The sequence below is a fragment of the Artemia sp. Qi Xiang Cuo genome, chromosome 5, assembly GCF_049724085.1.
Source record: "Artemia sp. Qi Xiang Cuo chromosome 5, ASM4972408v1, whole genome shotgun sequence".
In the NCBI taxonomy this organism is placed as follows: Eukaryota; Metazoa; Arthropoda; class Branchiopoda; order Anostraca; family Artemiidae; genus Artemia; species Artemia sp. Qi Xiang Cuo.
In genome coordinates, this window is record NC_142798.1 from 62998820 (window position 1) to 63016388 (window position 17569).

At 33.4% G+C, this 17569-nt stretch overlaps 1 protein-coding gene and 1 non-coding gene across 2 annotated transcripts in view; both read right to left on the reverse strand.

The window, feature by feature from the left end:
- LOC148952362 (splicing factor 3B subunit 3-like) overlaps positions 1-17569 on the reverse strand; it is a 54504-nt gene that overhangs the window by 8411 nt on the left and 28524 nt on the right. The window contains 9 exon segments of the mRNA XM_089089834.1: positions 337-502; positions 2642-2761; positions 4842-5028; positions 6465-6615; positions 8045-8239; positions 10463-10649; positions 10651-10724; positions 12097-12408; positions 14852-15003. Coding sequence (XP_088945960.1) covers positions 337-502; positions 2642-2761; positions 4842-5028; positions 6465-6615; positions 8045-8239; positions 10463-10649; positions 10651-10724; positions 12097-12408; positions 14852-15003 — 1544 coding nt within the window.
- LOC148952363 (small nucleolar RNA SNORD36) lies at positions 8305-8376 on the reverse strand. Its single transcript, XR_016141817.1, has one exon. It is a non-coding gene; the product is annotated as a small nucleolar RNA SNORD36 (small nucleolar RNA).

Here is a 17569-nt window from a genome sequence, read left to right on the forward strand (position 1 = left end):
CCCTCATTTCTATTTTTTTTTCTTGTCAGTTCAATAAATGACAAGAGCAATAATTTATATTATATTATACTGCGCTTTTTTTCGAAGCAGAGGTTACCTTATTTTCACAGTTTTCTTAGCAATTATTACCCGAATCAAGAGCCTAAAAGAGCCTAACCAAACAAACTAAAGCCCGTCAACTAAACACCCCTAATATCCCCATAAATTTTAATACTAAGCATTTAAGTAGAGAGAACTAAAATATTCTTAAATTGACTGATTTTATATAGTAAAAAAAGAGACATTTCATATGGGATTTGAACAAGTGGCAGGACATAATTTTTTTTTGCAAAGTACCTTATTTTCACACTTCCTTAGCATTTTCTTTTTACCAAGGTCATATAGTCTAAGAAGGCGTCCAACACCAACTAGAGCACGTCCACTAAACGACGCTATTGCCCCAGGAATTTCCTCAACAGCTGTCCGATGTAGCAATTGAATTGAAGAACCGTCTTTCGAGATCCTAAAAGGAAATAATGAAACGTGATGATACGAGTGCAACAAACAGGGCTTCTTTTGAATTCCTACAAAGAAAGATCAGTACTGCAGAACACATTTTGAAGCATCAGAATTCAGGATGTGCAAATTTTCATCATTATAGTAACAAAGTTACATAATTCACCGTTATGGTTACGAAGGGCTTTGAAAAAAAAATAAAAAAATAATATAAATAACAAACCACTCTGCCGTCTCAGGTTGTTTTTTAGGGTATTGCCAGTCGATTTGTCTGGATTACTTTGTGTTTGTGGTTTTTTTTTTGTTAGGGTGTTCAACACTCAGTAAGTCAAACTCCTTTAGTCATTTTTTCCTATTCTTTTATCCTCATTTCCATAGAATATTTTTTGTTTATCTTGTTTTTAATCCTTTCTAACTATAACTTTGATCATTATTACCAATTTATTTTTTTATGAATAAACACAATTACTATTAAGAAAAACTATCCACGCTTTAGGCATAGTAGGAATAGAAAGCAATCATTTTTAAGTTTGTCCTAGAAGACTGAGGAAAACCTGTGCGAATATTTTTCATCGAAAACTGTTTCTAAGAAAAAACAAGCTTTGAAAAAAAAAGCAGTAAATCCGCCACCCTTTATGTCCAGTAGGGAAAGATAATGGTTGTAGAAACTGATGAAACTTTAATTTTTTATTTAATTAAAACATTGGAAAATTTTTATTCAACCATACTTATATATACAATCTTTGAAAACAGTGCACATATCTAATGGCATATAGAGGTGCTGCAAACTGAACACAAACGATAGCAACCTTAACTAGCTTATTTGAAAAAAGCTGGAGCTATTGCCCTACATATTTAACTTTCATATAGTTTCTCACCAACCTCGGAAACAACAGATTATCAGAATGCTCCCAGATTTTACCTATAACTGAGAATTTTCCTTAATTTACCTTTCTTTATCTATTTGGTTTGTATATCCTTTTCCGACTCTTTGCATATGGAATCAGAATAAATTAATTAGGTAACTTGCATCAATTGTAGGATAAAGGAAAACTTTATTCAGTCTGGGATAATTCTAATGTGGAAAGCATGAAGTTTGAAAAAATCGATATTGTCGTTTACTGATTCAGTGTATTATCGTGTTTTTGATGGACTCGGTTCACGAAAGAAGGAAAATTGTTAGGGAGACAGGAAATTTTTCCTTGGAGGATGAGAATTTTCCGGCAGATAATATGCATGGAAAAGGGGTCATTTTCCAAGTAGACAATTGTCCATGGGGAGAAGTTTTGGGAGAGGGAGAAGCGTCTCACTTAGTGTTAAAGAATATATTCCTATCCAATTTTTAGGATAACTTTAATTATACTTCACTTTAATTTGACCTACTTAGCATGAACATCTGTAAATATGAGCCAAAAAATGTAGGTCAAGAAATTGTAACATTCCTAGTTGCTGAACCAAAAGACACGTTGTCATTGATTGGCAATAAACTTCTTAAAAAAAAAGAAAAAAAAGCGAAAAGTAGCGGCTGAATGATTAGAACTGTAAAAATATAGCCTAGCATCTTCTTTCCCCTAGGAATTGAAAGGAAATGTATACATCATTGAGTTATAAAAATCTAAGATGTTCATTAATGTTTATTATCAAAATTCTCTAAAAACGCTTCAAATTATTAGTTAATTGACTGGCGAAAAGGAAAATATTTTTAGAGACCAATATTTTCATATTTTCTTGTATTTATCTCTTTAGTTGTCAAATGGAATATCAATAGATCCTTTTTTCCTTCTGATTCCAAAGACATCACTTTTTTTACTTAATTGTCACATATTCGCACTAGCACATATTTGTTCAATAGAAAACAGTTGTGTCGCCAGAATTATTGTTGAAAAACTTGATTATGTTTAGGCTTTAAAACCGTTGGCTCGGCTTTTTGTGTTAACAGGAAGCTTCCACTCTCTTCACGAATCAGTGCGGTAATAAAGGTGAGAATTAAAGTAATGAGAAAGGTGTTAATATTTGTATAATAACCACCGGATTTTCAGGAGTGAATAAACCTAAGATGGAGTCATGGGGCAAAAATGTTTTAATTTTGATGTCTTTTGCAGTTAAAGAATTTTGTTGTATTTATCATTTGTCAAACAAAACTTACTTGTATGCATCCAAAAACGCACCACCTATGGATTTTGGCGACAATTTGTAGTCCTTGACAACGCCGACAACGAGATGGGATTCCTCTGAGGTAATGCTAGCAAATTTCACTATTGATAAACTGAAAAGAAACGCCATATTTGTAATTCACAACGAAATATATTAGGCTGAGTTTATCATTTATAAGCAAATCAATAGTTCTGCCTCATCAATAAAGTATAGGATGAAGTAGATAATTTCGGAGACCACACTGCCTTTCCATGACGATAAATATAAGTTCAAGTAGGGATAAAATCCTTTTAATAGACAGTGTATCACAAACAGTGATAGAAACTCACAAAAAATACCAGATATTTCAGTCACATACGCAGTGACCGTCATCAGTAGTAAAAATAAACTAAAACAATTTAAAACAATAATTTATATACGAAATCAAATAAAACTACATATTAGGGCCGTTTTTTAAACTAAGATCTTACATCTTTCTGCGAAGATTATCGTTTTTTAACTCATCTTTGTTCTAAGATCTTACAGCTCACTGAGGATTCCAAAAAGTGCGAAGACAGCGGTTTTCTGCTATATAGAACAATGATGAGAGAAATTATATAATACATTCATCGCAGTTCTAAGACCACTGATAAGAGCAGAATGATGAAAGACGTTTGCATAAAAACGACAAAAGATGTAAGATCTTAGCACATTGATGAGTGAAACAACATCCCTATTGTAGTTTGTCTCCAATTGTTATATCATTGAACGCTAATGAACCGAATCCAAGAAGGTCAAAGAGGCTAGCTTCCGCCTTTGCTTTGAAAAGAATGAAGAGAATTAAACAGTATGTAGTTTTATTTGATTTCGTATATAAACGATTGTTTTAAATTGTGTTAGTTTATTTTTACTACTGATGACGGTCACTGCATATGTGACCGAAATATCTGGTATTTTTTGTGAATTTCTATCACTGTTTGTGAAACACTGTCTATTAAAAAGATTTTATCCCCATTTGAACTTACATTTATCGTATAAGATGAACAAAGTTTAGTGAGTTAAACGTACTAAAATGCGTCAAGGCAATAGTTTGCATTTGCTGAGAAGGCAATTTTTCAAAGAAGACAGATAAAAGACATTTGAAACTTTAAGAAACATCTATTTGGATAATTTATCTTTTGCCCGAAATCTACATGGGATTCCTCTTATGTGCTTCTGACTAGTGTCCATTACTAAACGGAAGAGAAAAGATGACCATATTCGTTACCTATATTCGGTTTTGATTTCCCAACTATTGAAACGAATCAAGTTGAGTATACTATACACAGTTATTTAACACGAGAGGGCAAGTGCCATTCATCATATAATATCAATTAGGATAATCCATTTTCGTCTTTGATGTAACGCTACTCTACTACTGTGCGTAAGCATAGCGTAAATGTGACAAAATAACTTTCTTAAACTTCCTTGAATAAGCGTATTTTAGTGAAATTGATCTACTTTTGTGACGCCAATCGTTTTTTTTTACAAATCACGTCATTCTTTAAGCATATACAAAAAAAAGAAACCAAACAACCCCTCTTTTTGCTTGTTGATGTGTTTCTACGTTAAATTTGAGCCTGTAAAAAAAAAGAAAGAAAAAAAACCTAATTCTTTTTATGTATTGCAGTAGTAGTCTATAAATGTCTTTGCAAAGCCTGATATTACCTACACGTAAAACACAGATAATAAATATACCATAAGTGGCAAAGTAAAGGAGAGTCAAGGGGGCTAGATCATCTCCCGCCTCCCAAAAAATTAGACAAAACATAAGGAGCTAGAATTTCATTCCTAACCCTGTAAAAAAACTAGCAGTTTTATTTTCTATGCAAAACCAATGTCAGCTAATGCTGCTTCCGAAATAAACCAGGTTGCCAAGTGAAAATACTTACGAAATTAAACAAATTCTCGTTACTCACCTTGAACGATTGACAGATCATTCGTGCTGAAAATAACTTGGAAATTGATTAGATCAATTAGTCAGGCATAGATCGACATTACTGTAACTTTTTTTTGCGATTTATAGTAACTTGTTAATATCTGTTGGCCAACCTTCTCTTTTCTTATACCATACATGAAAGAATACACTCTTTTAAGTGTAGTGATGAAATCAACCAGGAAAGGGCAAAAAATAAGACAAATTAAAAAGAGAATTTAAAGTTTTGTATTTCTACCTGACAGCTGCTTCGTTTTGAGGTAGCCGAAGGGTCTCAAGCGTTGTGCCGTTCACAGGGTCAATTATTCTGATGATGGAAGCCCACATACCGGTGCCCGCTTTTGGGGCACCAAATACATCTTCAGGTAGGTTTTCATTTAAAAAAGCTTCCGCCATTTGAGTCTAAATTTCAACTTCTCCTTCTCCTGAAAAAATACAACAAATGTGAGAACTTATCTTATTAAAACAACGAAAAACCTAAAAAAAAAAAAAAAAAAAATGTTCAACCAAAGATATAAAGCTTGATAAATACTACATCTGGAATTATCCTGGATTATCCAGAACGTACGATGACCGTAACTATACATAATTCTGCTTTCATAGTGCTTTCACACTATACTATAAACTAGTACAGTTTCAATTAGACTCGAGCTCCACATTGCTGAGCATTACATTATGGTGCAGTAAACATAGCAGCAACAAAATAGCAATTACAGGATAATTGCAATTAATAAACTTTCCCTTGAAAGCTTTTTGCGCTTAATGTCATACATAAAATAATTAGTACAAAATTTTAAGAAATTTAGTAAAACACAATAAATAGAAACAAATACTATACAAACAGAATGGTATTATAATTATTTAATTATAAATATGGTAAAAATTTACAGAAATTACAGTGTTAAGCTGTATAATGTGCTTGACCAAGCAACATAAATTTGCTTCAGAAAAACTGGACAAAAGACTAAAATTCAAATTTTAAAGCCCTATGAAAGTGTCTTGATGCATTTTTTTCTGACTGTCAAGTTACTATTGATGGGCTATTCTATATCATAATTCATACAGCAGACTAGCTTGGCTCAGAAAAATCCTGGTATGTTAATCTGGTTATATGGCTTTAATATAAGACCTACTGGGGATAGCTGCTTTTTTTCTGCCCTGCACCGAAGTACTTTAAAAGACCAGTCTAGACAAGCGTGTTTACGATGATCATTATGGCTTTGGCGTCGCAGACTTGTTGAAGTGTGATTGAAGATTGTAAATGCAACGTAACTTAACCAATTGACACATGAAATTATTATGTTGTGTGCCTTTATAATACTATTATACATAACCACTTAGTACGCTTGCACCTTTTTTGTTTTTACTCAAATAAATGACTCGTGCTATTTTGCCGTTCATTAGTTCTGGTCTATTGTGCCCAAATCAGTAACACGTGCCGTCAATTGGCGAGAAAAACTTACAAAATAGGATACGAGAGAGAAGTCCATGCAGGAGAACTAAAAATACTTCGTTGTACTGAAAACTAAAAATACCTTTGTGCCAAGACAAACCAAATTCTTGGACTCACAAAAATTGGACAAAAATCGTAATTGTATCCCATAAATCTCTGAACAAGCAGCTACTTTCATTTTTTGACTTTAGTTTTTTAGAGTTCTATCTCATTTTGAGCATTATAAAACATTGATAAATAAGGAAAAAGGATGAAAAAAGTAATATCAAACTTAGTTTCAGATGATTTCATTGCAAGATCCTATATTTGATTGATTTAGTTATAAATTATTATAATTCGACAAAACATGAGCCCACGATAAATTCAATTCTTTAAAAGAAGGAAGAAAAGAATAAGATAGCGACATACCAGCAGCTTCACGCATTTCTTCAGCCATAGCCTTCTTTCTCTCCCTCTTGATATCATCAGTGTATGCGTTATGGTCCGTTTCTAGAATTATTATTCGGCCAGAATCGTGAATCACCGACCGCCTTGGTGTCAATTCCAACGGGTGAGAAACCTACAAAAAACATAATTGAAAATGGGAAATAATTTAAGCAGCTCTAAACACTATTGGACTCATTAACCATCAGTTTAAAGCTATAATCACTTAGTTTCAGTGGATTGACAGATAAATTATATCATCATTGGATCCATCAAATCGAATCAAACCCCCAAAATCAAAATGCACAATTAATTGTCACAAATCCAAGATTGAAGTTTAATAAGTAAAGAAAATTCTCTTAAATTTTTCTATATTGTTGCCGAGGGGAGCCCCCTAAACACCAGTAAGAAACCATCCATTCCATGAAATTAAAAAGAATAAGAACGGAAAGAAAGAGAAAACACGAGGGAACACATCGATTGGAAGAGAAAGGGGATTCGAAAGAGAGAAGGAGAGAGAAAGAGAGAAAATACGAAACGTGAGAGAAAACAAATAAACTTAATCATAAATCTAATCAAACATATGCAAGAATTAAAAGCTCTATAATGGAACGATTTCATATGTATTTTGAGATTTTTAGTAGCTTAAAATTATATAATTAAATATAATTTAAGTATACAGCACAAAGGTTCTCAACTGAATCTGTATTCGAAATAATTTCCATCACTGAAACTTAGTTTATCAGCAGGTGTTAATTAGTTAAGGATCCTCAAAAAATAGTTAATATTCTCATCATTGCATTGATGTGGATATCAGACACTCTGCCTCACTAAGAAATCAATTAATGATGAGTCTTTGGCGCTTAGGATGGGTTCAACTGAAATTATAAACTACTTTTACCATTGGTATGTCTAATAAAACCATTAGTTCAAACCGGAGGTGGCCAACCTAAATGATCTTGCGGGCCACTTTGGAAATGCATCTTAACTCCGCGGGCCGCATATAAACATATATATATATATATATATATATATATATATATATATATATATATATATATATATATATATATATATATATATATATATACCCATATTAGATTTAGACCCATTATAGATACTTTTTTGGAGTGACAAATTGAAAAATAATAATTTTTTATTAATTGAACATTTTACATTTCGTCTACGTACATCACGACTGTCGAGCGTATATTTAAAATTCATTTAAACTCTTCTTACAACTACATAATTACGATTGTAGTAATATAGCACTACGAAAAACAACATTGTTAAGAGTGAAACATCGAATCTGTCACTTTCCAAGATGTGCGCGCATCATGAGGGTGCAGAATATAAAACTGCGATAAATCTCGCGGGCCTCAAAAATAATCACGGCGGGCCGCAAGCGGCCCGCGGGTTAGCTACTCCTGGTTTAAACTGACGAATAAAATACTACACCAAGGATCTAGACAAATTTCTATTACCGAAGTGAACTTGATTTTAAAGTAAACCGTACTCCTATTATTTCTAGTTAATCTAGAATGATAATCAGTTGCCAAAAGTACCTGATTAAACACAGCACCAAGTTTCTCAAGTGCCAAAATCCTCAGCGTGTTAGATGCAATTGCGACAATACCTTCTGGACATTGTTCCGAGGCAAAACCCGAGGCGTATTCAAGCATCTCGTAAGACAAAGGTGTCAAATGAAAACGATTCTGGTGATAGTAGTTGAGCCACGATCGACTTGAAACTGCCAAAACCTGGAATTGAAAAACTCAAATTCAGAAAATTGTAAAAAAAGCGAAATTATGGTGAATTTAAAACAGGTTTTCAGGGTTAAAAAGCTCTAATTAAGACATCAAATACATCAGCGTTGGATATTTGTTCATCATTGAAGCAAATAACTCTTAATTACTTAAAGAGAACAATTTCTCAATTTAATAATTACTCGATATAAGAATTACTGAAAACCCAGAGGATTAAAAATATACTATTGCTGCAATACTATATACAACAATTCATGGCTAGATTAATTAAGAGATCAAAGCCATAGCGTGGACTATATTTCATCACCGACTGAACAACTCAACGACTAATTATCCTATATATCCTATATAATGATTTCTCAAATTCAGGAGATTCGAAAAAGGCCATTACAAATTTTTTTAAAAAGTTCTAATTAGGATATTAGCGTCAGATACTATGCCAATCGGTGGAGCGAATAATATAAACTAAATGAAAACCATGTCTATCAATGATTCGGGGGAGAGTTGATCAACAAATTAACATTTTACTCATAATAAATTTTTGCGGGCCACTATTACAACAAGACAGTTGTTTGGCCCAAGACCTTTGCTTATTGAGAGAGGGGAGGGGGGGGGGGTAAAATCAAACAAGTTGATAAGAATGTGTATTTGGATGCTGGGATTACCCTGGCTTGGTCCAGTGAGCAAGAATGAAGAAAATTTAAGAGCAATGTGTAATTAATTGCCTCCATTAAAATACTAAAAGGTTTCATTAAATAAAGACAGAAAAACATTATCCTGTTTGAAAATTTAAGCCATCATAGAAAAAAAAAAAAAATCCTGACCATCTATCTGGAACAAATATTACAAATCTGCTAAAACGCCCTAAGAAACCGACCAAGATACGAAATCCACACGAAGGAGAAGACTCACAGCTGTCAAAATGAAGATAAATCTCCCATTAAGGAAGGCAAAAAACACATAAAAATCTCATTTTATGCCAATTAATTTGAGAACACTTGAATTTGAGAAAATTTGATAACACTTAAAACTAAGTAACAATAAGGTCAAATCACTACCAAGAGCAACTATTGAAAATTCTGAGCAAATAAGCCACAATTCTGCTCAGGTTTTTTTTTCTATAAAGGGCAAGCAAATACAATATTTTTATTCATACTTTACCCTAATCAGACGTTACAAAATAACTTTTTATTTTGTTATTTATTTATTAGTTTTTATCATTTTAATAAATTATTGTAAAAATTTATACTGAATAGAAATGAGTTTAAATTAATCAGATGAATTTTCCTTGAACTTACTTCCCAATTGTTCCGAGGGTGTCGAAGTAATTCGAAGGAAAGATTGGATGTTTCAAGATCACAAGGTAAAAATAAAAATAAAACCAACAATCAAAATTCACCATCTTCTCCAAATAGATCATTTTATCATTTCTGTATAGGGGTCACATTTTAGAAATGGTATAAATAGAAATAGAAGGAATATTTAAATAACTTTCAGTCTGTAAAGCATATAGCTTCTTATAAAATATACCTTTTGCAAATATGCTTTGATGTGCAAATAATTTTTATTACATGAATGAATAATCCAAACCTACAAGGTTTAAAGCGGCATTTTCAGGCTATAATACTAACAGATTAATTGAAAGACGCTCAAAATAGTAAAATTATTCCTTATGACTGAATATTTTTTCCTTGAACCATTTACATTTGTAAATTCCTCTTGCCATACAGGTCTTCAGAATCAGAAATAAAGATTACCCGGTATGCTTCTTTGCTTTGGAGTTCAAGAATCACAATCTCTGAATTTCAACGTTCAACGTCTATTTTTTATTAGAAATTATCAAAATCAAAATTTTCTGAAAGTGTGTACAAAGAAAAGCCATTTAAAAATAATTAAAAATAAATGGAAAACAAGAATAATTCTTAACATAATTGGAAAATAAAAAAGGAAGCTAAAAAATTAGAAAATGCAATTTTTGAATACTCGAGTCAAACTATGTTTATCTAAAACTGAATAACCGGCTTCTGATTTCCAATAAATTTCAGCATTTTCACTTGACGTTACGAAATAAATTTCAGCTACGAACAATACCGTAATACTTTATAGTAAAATAATGTTATACTATATACTATATGAATAATATACAATAGCAATATACTAAATGAATAACAGATATACATGCGAATGACTTTCAAACTTATCAAATTAATTACTTACTGACTCGGCTCCTTGCATTTTGACACTGAACAGCTTCACCGGTCTCGAACCAAGATATCTCGTACGTGTATCAGACAAATCACCACTTACGTTGTCCAGTACCGTTCTCAAAAGGACACCATTCTGTAAGCCAATACTTAAGTAAAGTGAGCCCATTGCAACCCCAACGCCCACTTCACTCTCGGCACCCCCATTTCTCCACTAAACAACGCGACTCTGGGAGTGCTGGAAGAGCTTGCATACTCAGCGGTGAGAGACAATCCTAGAGTAAAGTAAATACATTTACTTGATGGAGAAGAATCAAATTATTCATACTAAAATTGACTAATTATCAGGTACAAAAATTATCAACAGGATGCAAATCTGTCGGGAAAAGAAGACACTGTTAACATCATATCGAGAATACCCAAAACACTGCTTTAATTTACCATATATTACCATAAAACAGCCCTGCGCCAAAAAAAAGGCGGACCCTTATCCCGAAAATATTATGACCTACGATTTTCCTCAAATTACTCAAAATCCCCATTTTTTCGACAAATTTGTGCGATCTTCAAGCAATATATTAATCATTAATGTATCTGCCTAAAACTATCATGGTTGAACCGGTATCTGGTGAGAAAAGGAGAATATGTTGCAAAAAAATTGCAATTTGTAGCTGATTGAGGAATAACATCTTCTATCTCGATTAGTCTTAATAGTAACTTTGTTGAAAAAACAAATTTATGGAAATTTAAAAAAATAGCCTGAAGCCCCTAAAAAATGGCGTGAAATCAAAACAAATAGTACACCAATGGTATTACCCTTGACGAAAACCTTATACAGAGAACTTTGTCCCCTGGCTTTGATCAAAAAGAAAAATCACTTTTGTTGCATGGGTAGCATTGATATCCTCTTTTTTTGTCTCCGCCGCTAGCAAGGCACCGGAACGTCATTGAAAGCGGTTTAGAAGCTATTTGAAACGAAATTGCAACATCTAGTGCCTTTCGTGCAACTAAAAAACCAATTTCAAAATACAATGTAATGATTCACAAAATATTGTATCTTTGTATACAAGATGATAGAAAACACGCATCTTTTGAAAATTATTTTTCTTGGGTGTTGTATCATGTTGGAAGAATTCCGCTACCTGACTTATTGTTCTTTACTGGATTCCAACCAAGAAAAAGTCCAAGGATTTTTTTCTTCGTGATATATCATCACCTGCAACCTAGTAAAGAACAAACCACGGCCGAGTAACAATAAACTTAAAAACGAGTTTTTAAAAATTAATGTATAAACGCGACTAAATAAAGTCTAAATGCAAGGACATAATCAGACTGCATTGGCTATGTATTTTTCGAACTAAGAAATGCATTGAATTTTTCGACTCCCTTGATCTACCTTACATGTTCTGCAGCCCTCACATCAAATCCACATCGAACATAAAGGAAATTTTATTGTTAAAAATCAGAAAAAGAGTTCAAGATTATTTAACCAAGAGCTGAGGTTTCCATGCATTGCTGTTTCTTATACATACAAGCGACGAATCAAACGAAACAGTTTTCTTTGTCTCAAGAAAATTTCTTTTTCACATAATAACAGATAAAAGGGAAGATGAAAGGGAAATTATGAGAGAGCAAAAGAAAACTTACCGAAGGATCTAAAGAAATAATCCTGACAGTGCTGTCAGACAATCCAACAGCTAAAAAACGTGATCTTTGCTCTCCACTAGGCACAGTCGCCAAAGCCATGCAAATAACATCAGCAGACATTTCTTTCCTTTCTGTATATTCATTGAGTTGACCAGTAGGATCCATTTCAAAGTAGACAAGTTCACCACCAGCTAAGGCAACAACAACCTGGCGTTGATTGACAGCACATTTAATGATTGTTCGTTTCCCAGGAGCTTTCCATTCGTTCACACGCTTATCGGCCCGAATGTGACGAATTCCATCAGGATAAACCTAATTTGAATACGAATATTTCATAAACAAAACTTGGAAATGTAACTTTAAACAAACAGAATCTCACCTTTGTGTCAAAACTGCAAAAATGCCAAACTTTTTAAATTTTTTATGTAGATAATGCGAGAAAAATCCCCCCTAAATTATTTTATTAATACACAGCTCTTAAAATTCAGATTCCGAGCATAAAAATTCTGTGTTATGTAGACATGAAATTAAAATTTAGAAATATTATTATCAAATAAGACCAGCAGTTGTGGCAAAATGCCAACTGTTTAATCAAGGAGGCACACTTGTGCCTCTATAAAGAGGCGACCCACCACGATATTAAGCGAATTCCGGTCCTAGAGGTTGCAGAGAGACAGCAGTGATTGTATTTTGTATCCCCAGTTCCAACTAAGAAACGTGCAAAATTTCAGCCCCTTCCGACAGTATCTTCATGGATAAAAGTGGGCAGGACGCTTTAACCTTCCGGCGACAGCCCCCCTGTACTATCGTTTGATTAAGCTGAAATTTCGAGGTTAAGCTTTCTAGGGCCCGGGAGCTTATCCTCAAAATTTCAGCTCAATCCGATTACTCCTTCCCGGTTTTCCAAAAACCAAATATAGCCACTTAAAGTTCATTTCTCTTTTTTTTTGTTATAGACGCCTACAGGCCACAGTTGGCAACTGATCCGGGTGAATGAGGACTCATTCGAAGCAGAATTCGACCTGTTAGGGCCTTTTGATATTTTCAGACCAAAAAAATTATCCCCCGAATTTACATTTACGAAAAACCTCGTTTTCCTCTAAGAGCCCATGTTAATTTTTCCCACCACAGCCCCCCTTTAACGTTGTTTGATCGGGCTGAAATTTAGAAGATAAGCTTTCCTGGGGCCTGGGAGCTTATCCTCGAAATTTCAGCTCAATCTGATCACTCCTTCCCTGTTTTCCAAAAACCAAATATCAAGTTTTGTGGGCATTTGCTTGCGTCAAAAATAGATTCCACTTACTAAAAAACAATTACAATTGTGTCTCTTTAGTACAGCGGTCGATACTCCTGACTGTCAGGCGGAAGACCCGGGTTCGATTCATCGTCAAGGGAAATTTTTTATATACTGAATTTAAAGTTTAAAAAAGAAACTCAGTTTCTTTTTTAAATTATTTGAACAAACATATGTTTTCTAAAGAGTTAAAGTGTCTGAGTTACACGGTCAATCCATGAAACACACTGTCAAGAAAAAAAAGAATAATAAACACTCATCTAAAAGTTAGTCAAGCAATAATAGGTAATATACTATACAAAACTGTGCAGAAATTATTTGAAAAAAACTACGTTTTCTAAATAGTTAAAGAGGCTGAGTCAAAATTTCGAACCGTAAAACATACAGGGATTAGGAGGTAAAGTTGGGGGGCTGCCACTCCCCAAACCCCCCGCTTTCGCAGTCTTTAAATAAAAAAAAATTTTAAACTGAAAGTAAGGAGCGACATTAAAACTTAAAACGAACAGAAATTATTCCGTATATGAAAGGGGCTGTGCCCTCCTCAACGTCTCGCTCTTTACGCTAAAGTTTGACTTTCTCACAACTCTTTTTTTTAAACAATAAAAACTTTAGCGTAAAGAGCGAGGCATTGAGGAGGGGACAGCCCCTTTCATATAGGCTACGGAAAAATTTCTATTTGTTTAAGTTTTAATGTCGCTCTTTACTTTCAGTTAAAAAAAAAAAATTTATTTAAAGGCTGCGAAAGCGGGGGGTTTTGGGGGGCGGCATCCCCCCAACTGTACCTCCTAATCCCTGTACGTTTTAAGGTTCGAACTTGTGACTCAGCCTCTTTAACTCTTTAGAAAACGTAGTTTTTTTCAAATAATTAAAGAATAAACTACCGTTTAAACTGAATTTCAATACTGTGGAAAAAGAGGCCATTAGTACTCAAAAACTCCGCTTTCAAAATAAGGTCAAAAATATCTGAATACTATAGTTAAATTCGCAAAATGGACAAATAATGTTTGATTAGATTCAGCTTGTTATTAATAGTTTTCTTCCAAGTTTCTTTTTCAACTCAGCTTAGAATTCGCTAGAAAATTCTGTAACTCCTGCTAAAAGAAGAAATGAGAGAAAAAACAATATCTCAAACTCAAATAATTAGTATAATGGACAAGTGCCATTAAATACCTAATCGTTTTTTTCTCTCGTCCCTTTCATTTCCAAAGATCAGGAACGACTGGAAAATAACACAAGAAGTGCCGTTCAAACATCGTAAGACACCACTAAAATATTTGAAATAGGTCTCCCACTTCAGGACCTTGGCAAAGGGAACCCATTCAAAGCCTCCTACCCAGTCGCAGAGCAAGAGGAATAAACCGCAAGTTTGGCTGCAATTTCACTGCAATCTTCGCGTGCATCTATCGAACAAGAGTCCTGCTCCAACCTTAGACCATATAGACTATGGAAGAAGCGTCCTACCTGAACAAGGGCATCATCGCCAAGTGATGAGCATGAAAGAGTTGGAGTCGTGCCAAGAAATCCAGAATCTGTAACTTCTTCAACTGTTTCTCCAATTGAAAGTACAAGAGTGGCATTCACAAAAGATACAATAATGTAAGCATCAAATTCATCTAGAAAAGAACAATCGTCATAGTTTAAGGCAATCACCAGAAGAACCCAACTTTGCCAGGTCAGAAAAATTATTAGACAAAAATTATTAAATCAACTTGTTACTAGATTATCATGTTATTTAAAAAAAGAAAAAGGACAAACTTTAGACAGTAGTCTTTTACCCGGTCAGAATAAGTAGGAATATTCTTTTTAGCTGGTTTATAATGCACTGTCAAATTTAATGGATAGCTAAGACACAGAGATCAAGCCACATATTTCTTAAAAAATGATCATTTCTGTATTCATTCATTACCTAATTACTTTTTATTCCAACAATAAACTATTTTATTATTTTCTTTAGAATTTTATTTTGAACAATCCCCAACATTCAAACATTTCGAAGCATATAGAGGGGTAAAATCACACAAAATTGATAAAAGGTAGAATTCCCCGAATACTTGCCAACGGTCACTGAGAACAAATAGAATGAAAGGAATTTTACCTGATTCCATCCAGTTGGCTGAGGGATAGGCCTTCATGGATGCCTACCCAATAGGACTTGACTGATATCTGAAAGGGAAAAGACTGGTGTTTGTAAATCCATCAAACAACCAGCCTATTACTATTTGTTTTTAAAAGATTCCTAGGCATAAGGTCACAAGCTGTTTTGATTTAATTTTTATTAAATACATCAAAATAAATAGCCTAGGAAAATATACCTATCAAGTTTTGTTGACCTAGTTGATCAATGGAAAACGAACGAATACTTTTAAGTAGAAAATTAAAAACAGACAATTTTAATTAGGAAATTCTGGAATAAGTGCCTGTAGCTGCAACTCGCATCAAAAGAAATAATATTATTCCATTATTTAGCTTCAATTTGCCGAGTCAGAACTATGATATTATTCAGACTTTAGAAGGATCTAAATTTGCTTAAGAAAAATTGTCCTTTTCTCAACGACTGTCAACCAATATTCAACGTATTCTCACCTTAAACAAATCCTGTATACCAAATATTCAGAATCAGATTAAAGATCGAATGAACCATTCGAATTCGATGGGAAGAACTGAGTCTCAGCTATCCAATGATAGCCAAGTGTTCGTCTTTAGTTGATAAATTAAAAGCATAGGAGCGGAAAAAATGACATGCCATATATATATATATATATATATATATATATATATATATATATATATATATATATATATATATATATATATATATATATATATATATATATATATATATATATATATATCAACCGATAACCAAATATTTTTTTTAAATATCTGATAATTACAATGACCCTCATATCAGCCCGATGATATCGGTTGGCCGATATATCGGTCGGGCCTTAGTACAAAGATGACACTCCAGGGAATGCTGAGGGGTATCATAAACTAAATAAAAAGACACTATGTGCATCCATACAGCTAAGGATATTAAGTTGAAACTTTCTACCAATGTTTAGGGGGATATTGAAGAGTGGCCAGGGGGAATTCGAACCCCCTTATGGGCATCATGTAAAAAAAAGACACGGTGGTTTTACTATCAACAAAATAAAACAACAAATAAAGTCAATTAAAGCTTAGGAGAATTGCAATGTGTTACAAAAGGACTTTTTTTTTCATATTTTTTTCAGACGGTTACATTACAAATGAGAAACTAAAAATTCAGGGGTTGGGGGGGGGGGGCATTTTCGTTAATTAATAATGATGCTTACACTCTTAAGACATTCAAAATAGCAATTTAAATTTAACCAAGAAAAAAAACTTCGATTTTATCTTGTTTTTGTTCAAGTACTCCTTTTATAAGTTAGAAGCATTCAAACAGAAGGAAATCTGGCTTTGAAATGAAAATAAACTTCACAGGCTAGGAACTGGAGTGTAATTCCAATTTTTAAAAGAGATAAAATGAAACCTTTTAAGAAAATTTCAAATTTGGAAACACGAAGAAAAAATTATCAAGTTTCTTATGGAACTTAAATTATTATGTAAATTTATCAGACATATAAGGGCCAAATTAAAGCATTTAATCCCTCAAGAAAGATATCGAGCAACTTGGTAAGAATTTCAAACCAAAACTTGCCTATTTTTCCTTGCTGACTCCTATGCGTCCCTTGGGTTTTTTTTTTACTCCAGGGAATTTTAAAAATTTACCCTACCGAATCTCTAACAATTGTTTATTTTTTATTGGCATTGCTAAATAGTTAGCTTAGTCAAGAAAACAACAATGCAGAGTTTGGGTAACTTAAAACTGGAAACAGACATCAGTGTTGACAAAAAGAATTACCATCGCCATCTAACCTTTTGCGTTTCTTCAGTGTAGTAATTGGCAAAATTAGTATAGTAATGCGTGTCTCATCTGTTTCTAAAAAAAAGTAATCGGATTACCCACGCTTCTTGACTAATAAGGTCCCTCCGTCGGCCCTACAGTGTTGCTACAGCCTGACTCGATCTCTGTTCTCACATTAGCAAGCTAAGGTCAAACCCACTTCGCCACCGCAGGACAACAAATAAACAAAAACAAGAAATCAGTTTCTGAAGATAACACAATTACTAAGCTTGAACGTTAATCGTTAGATG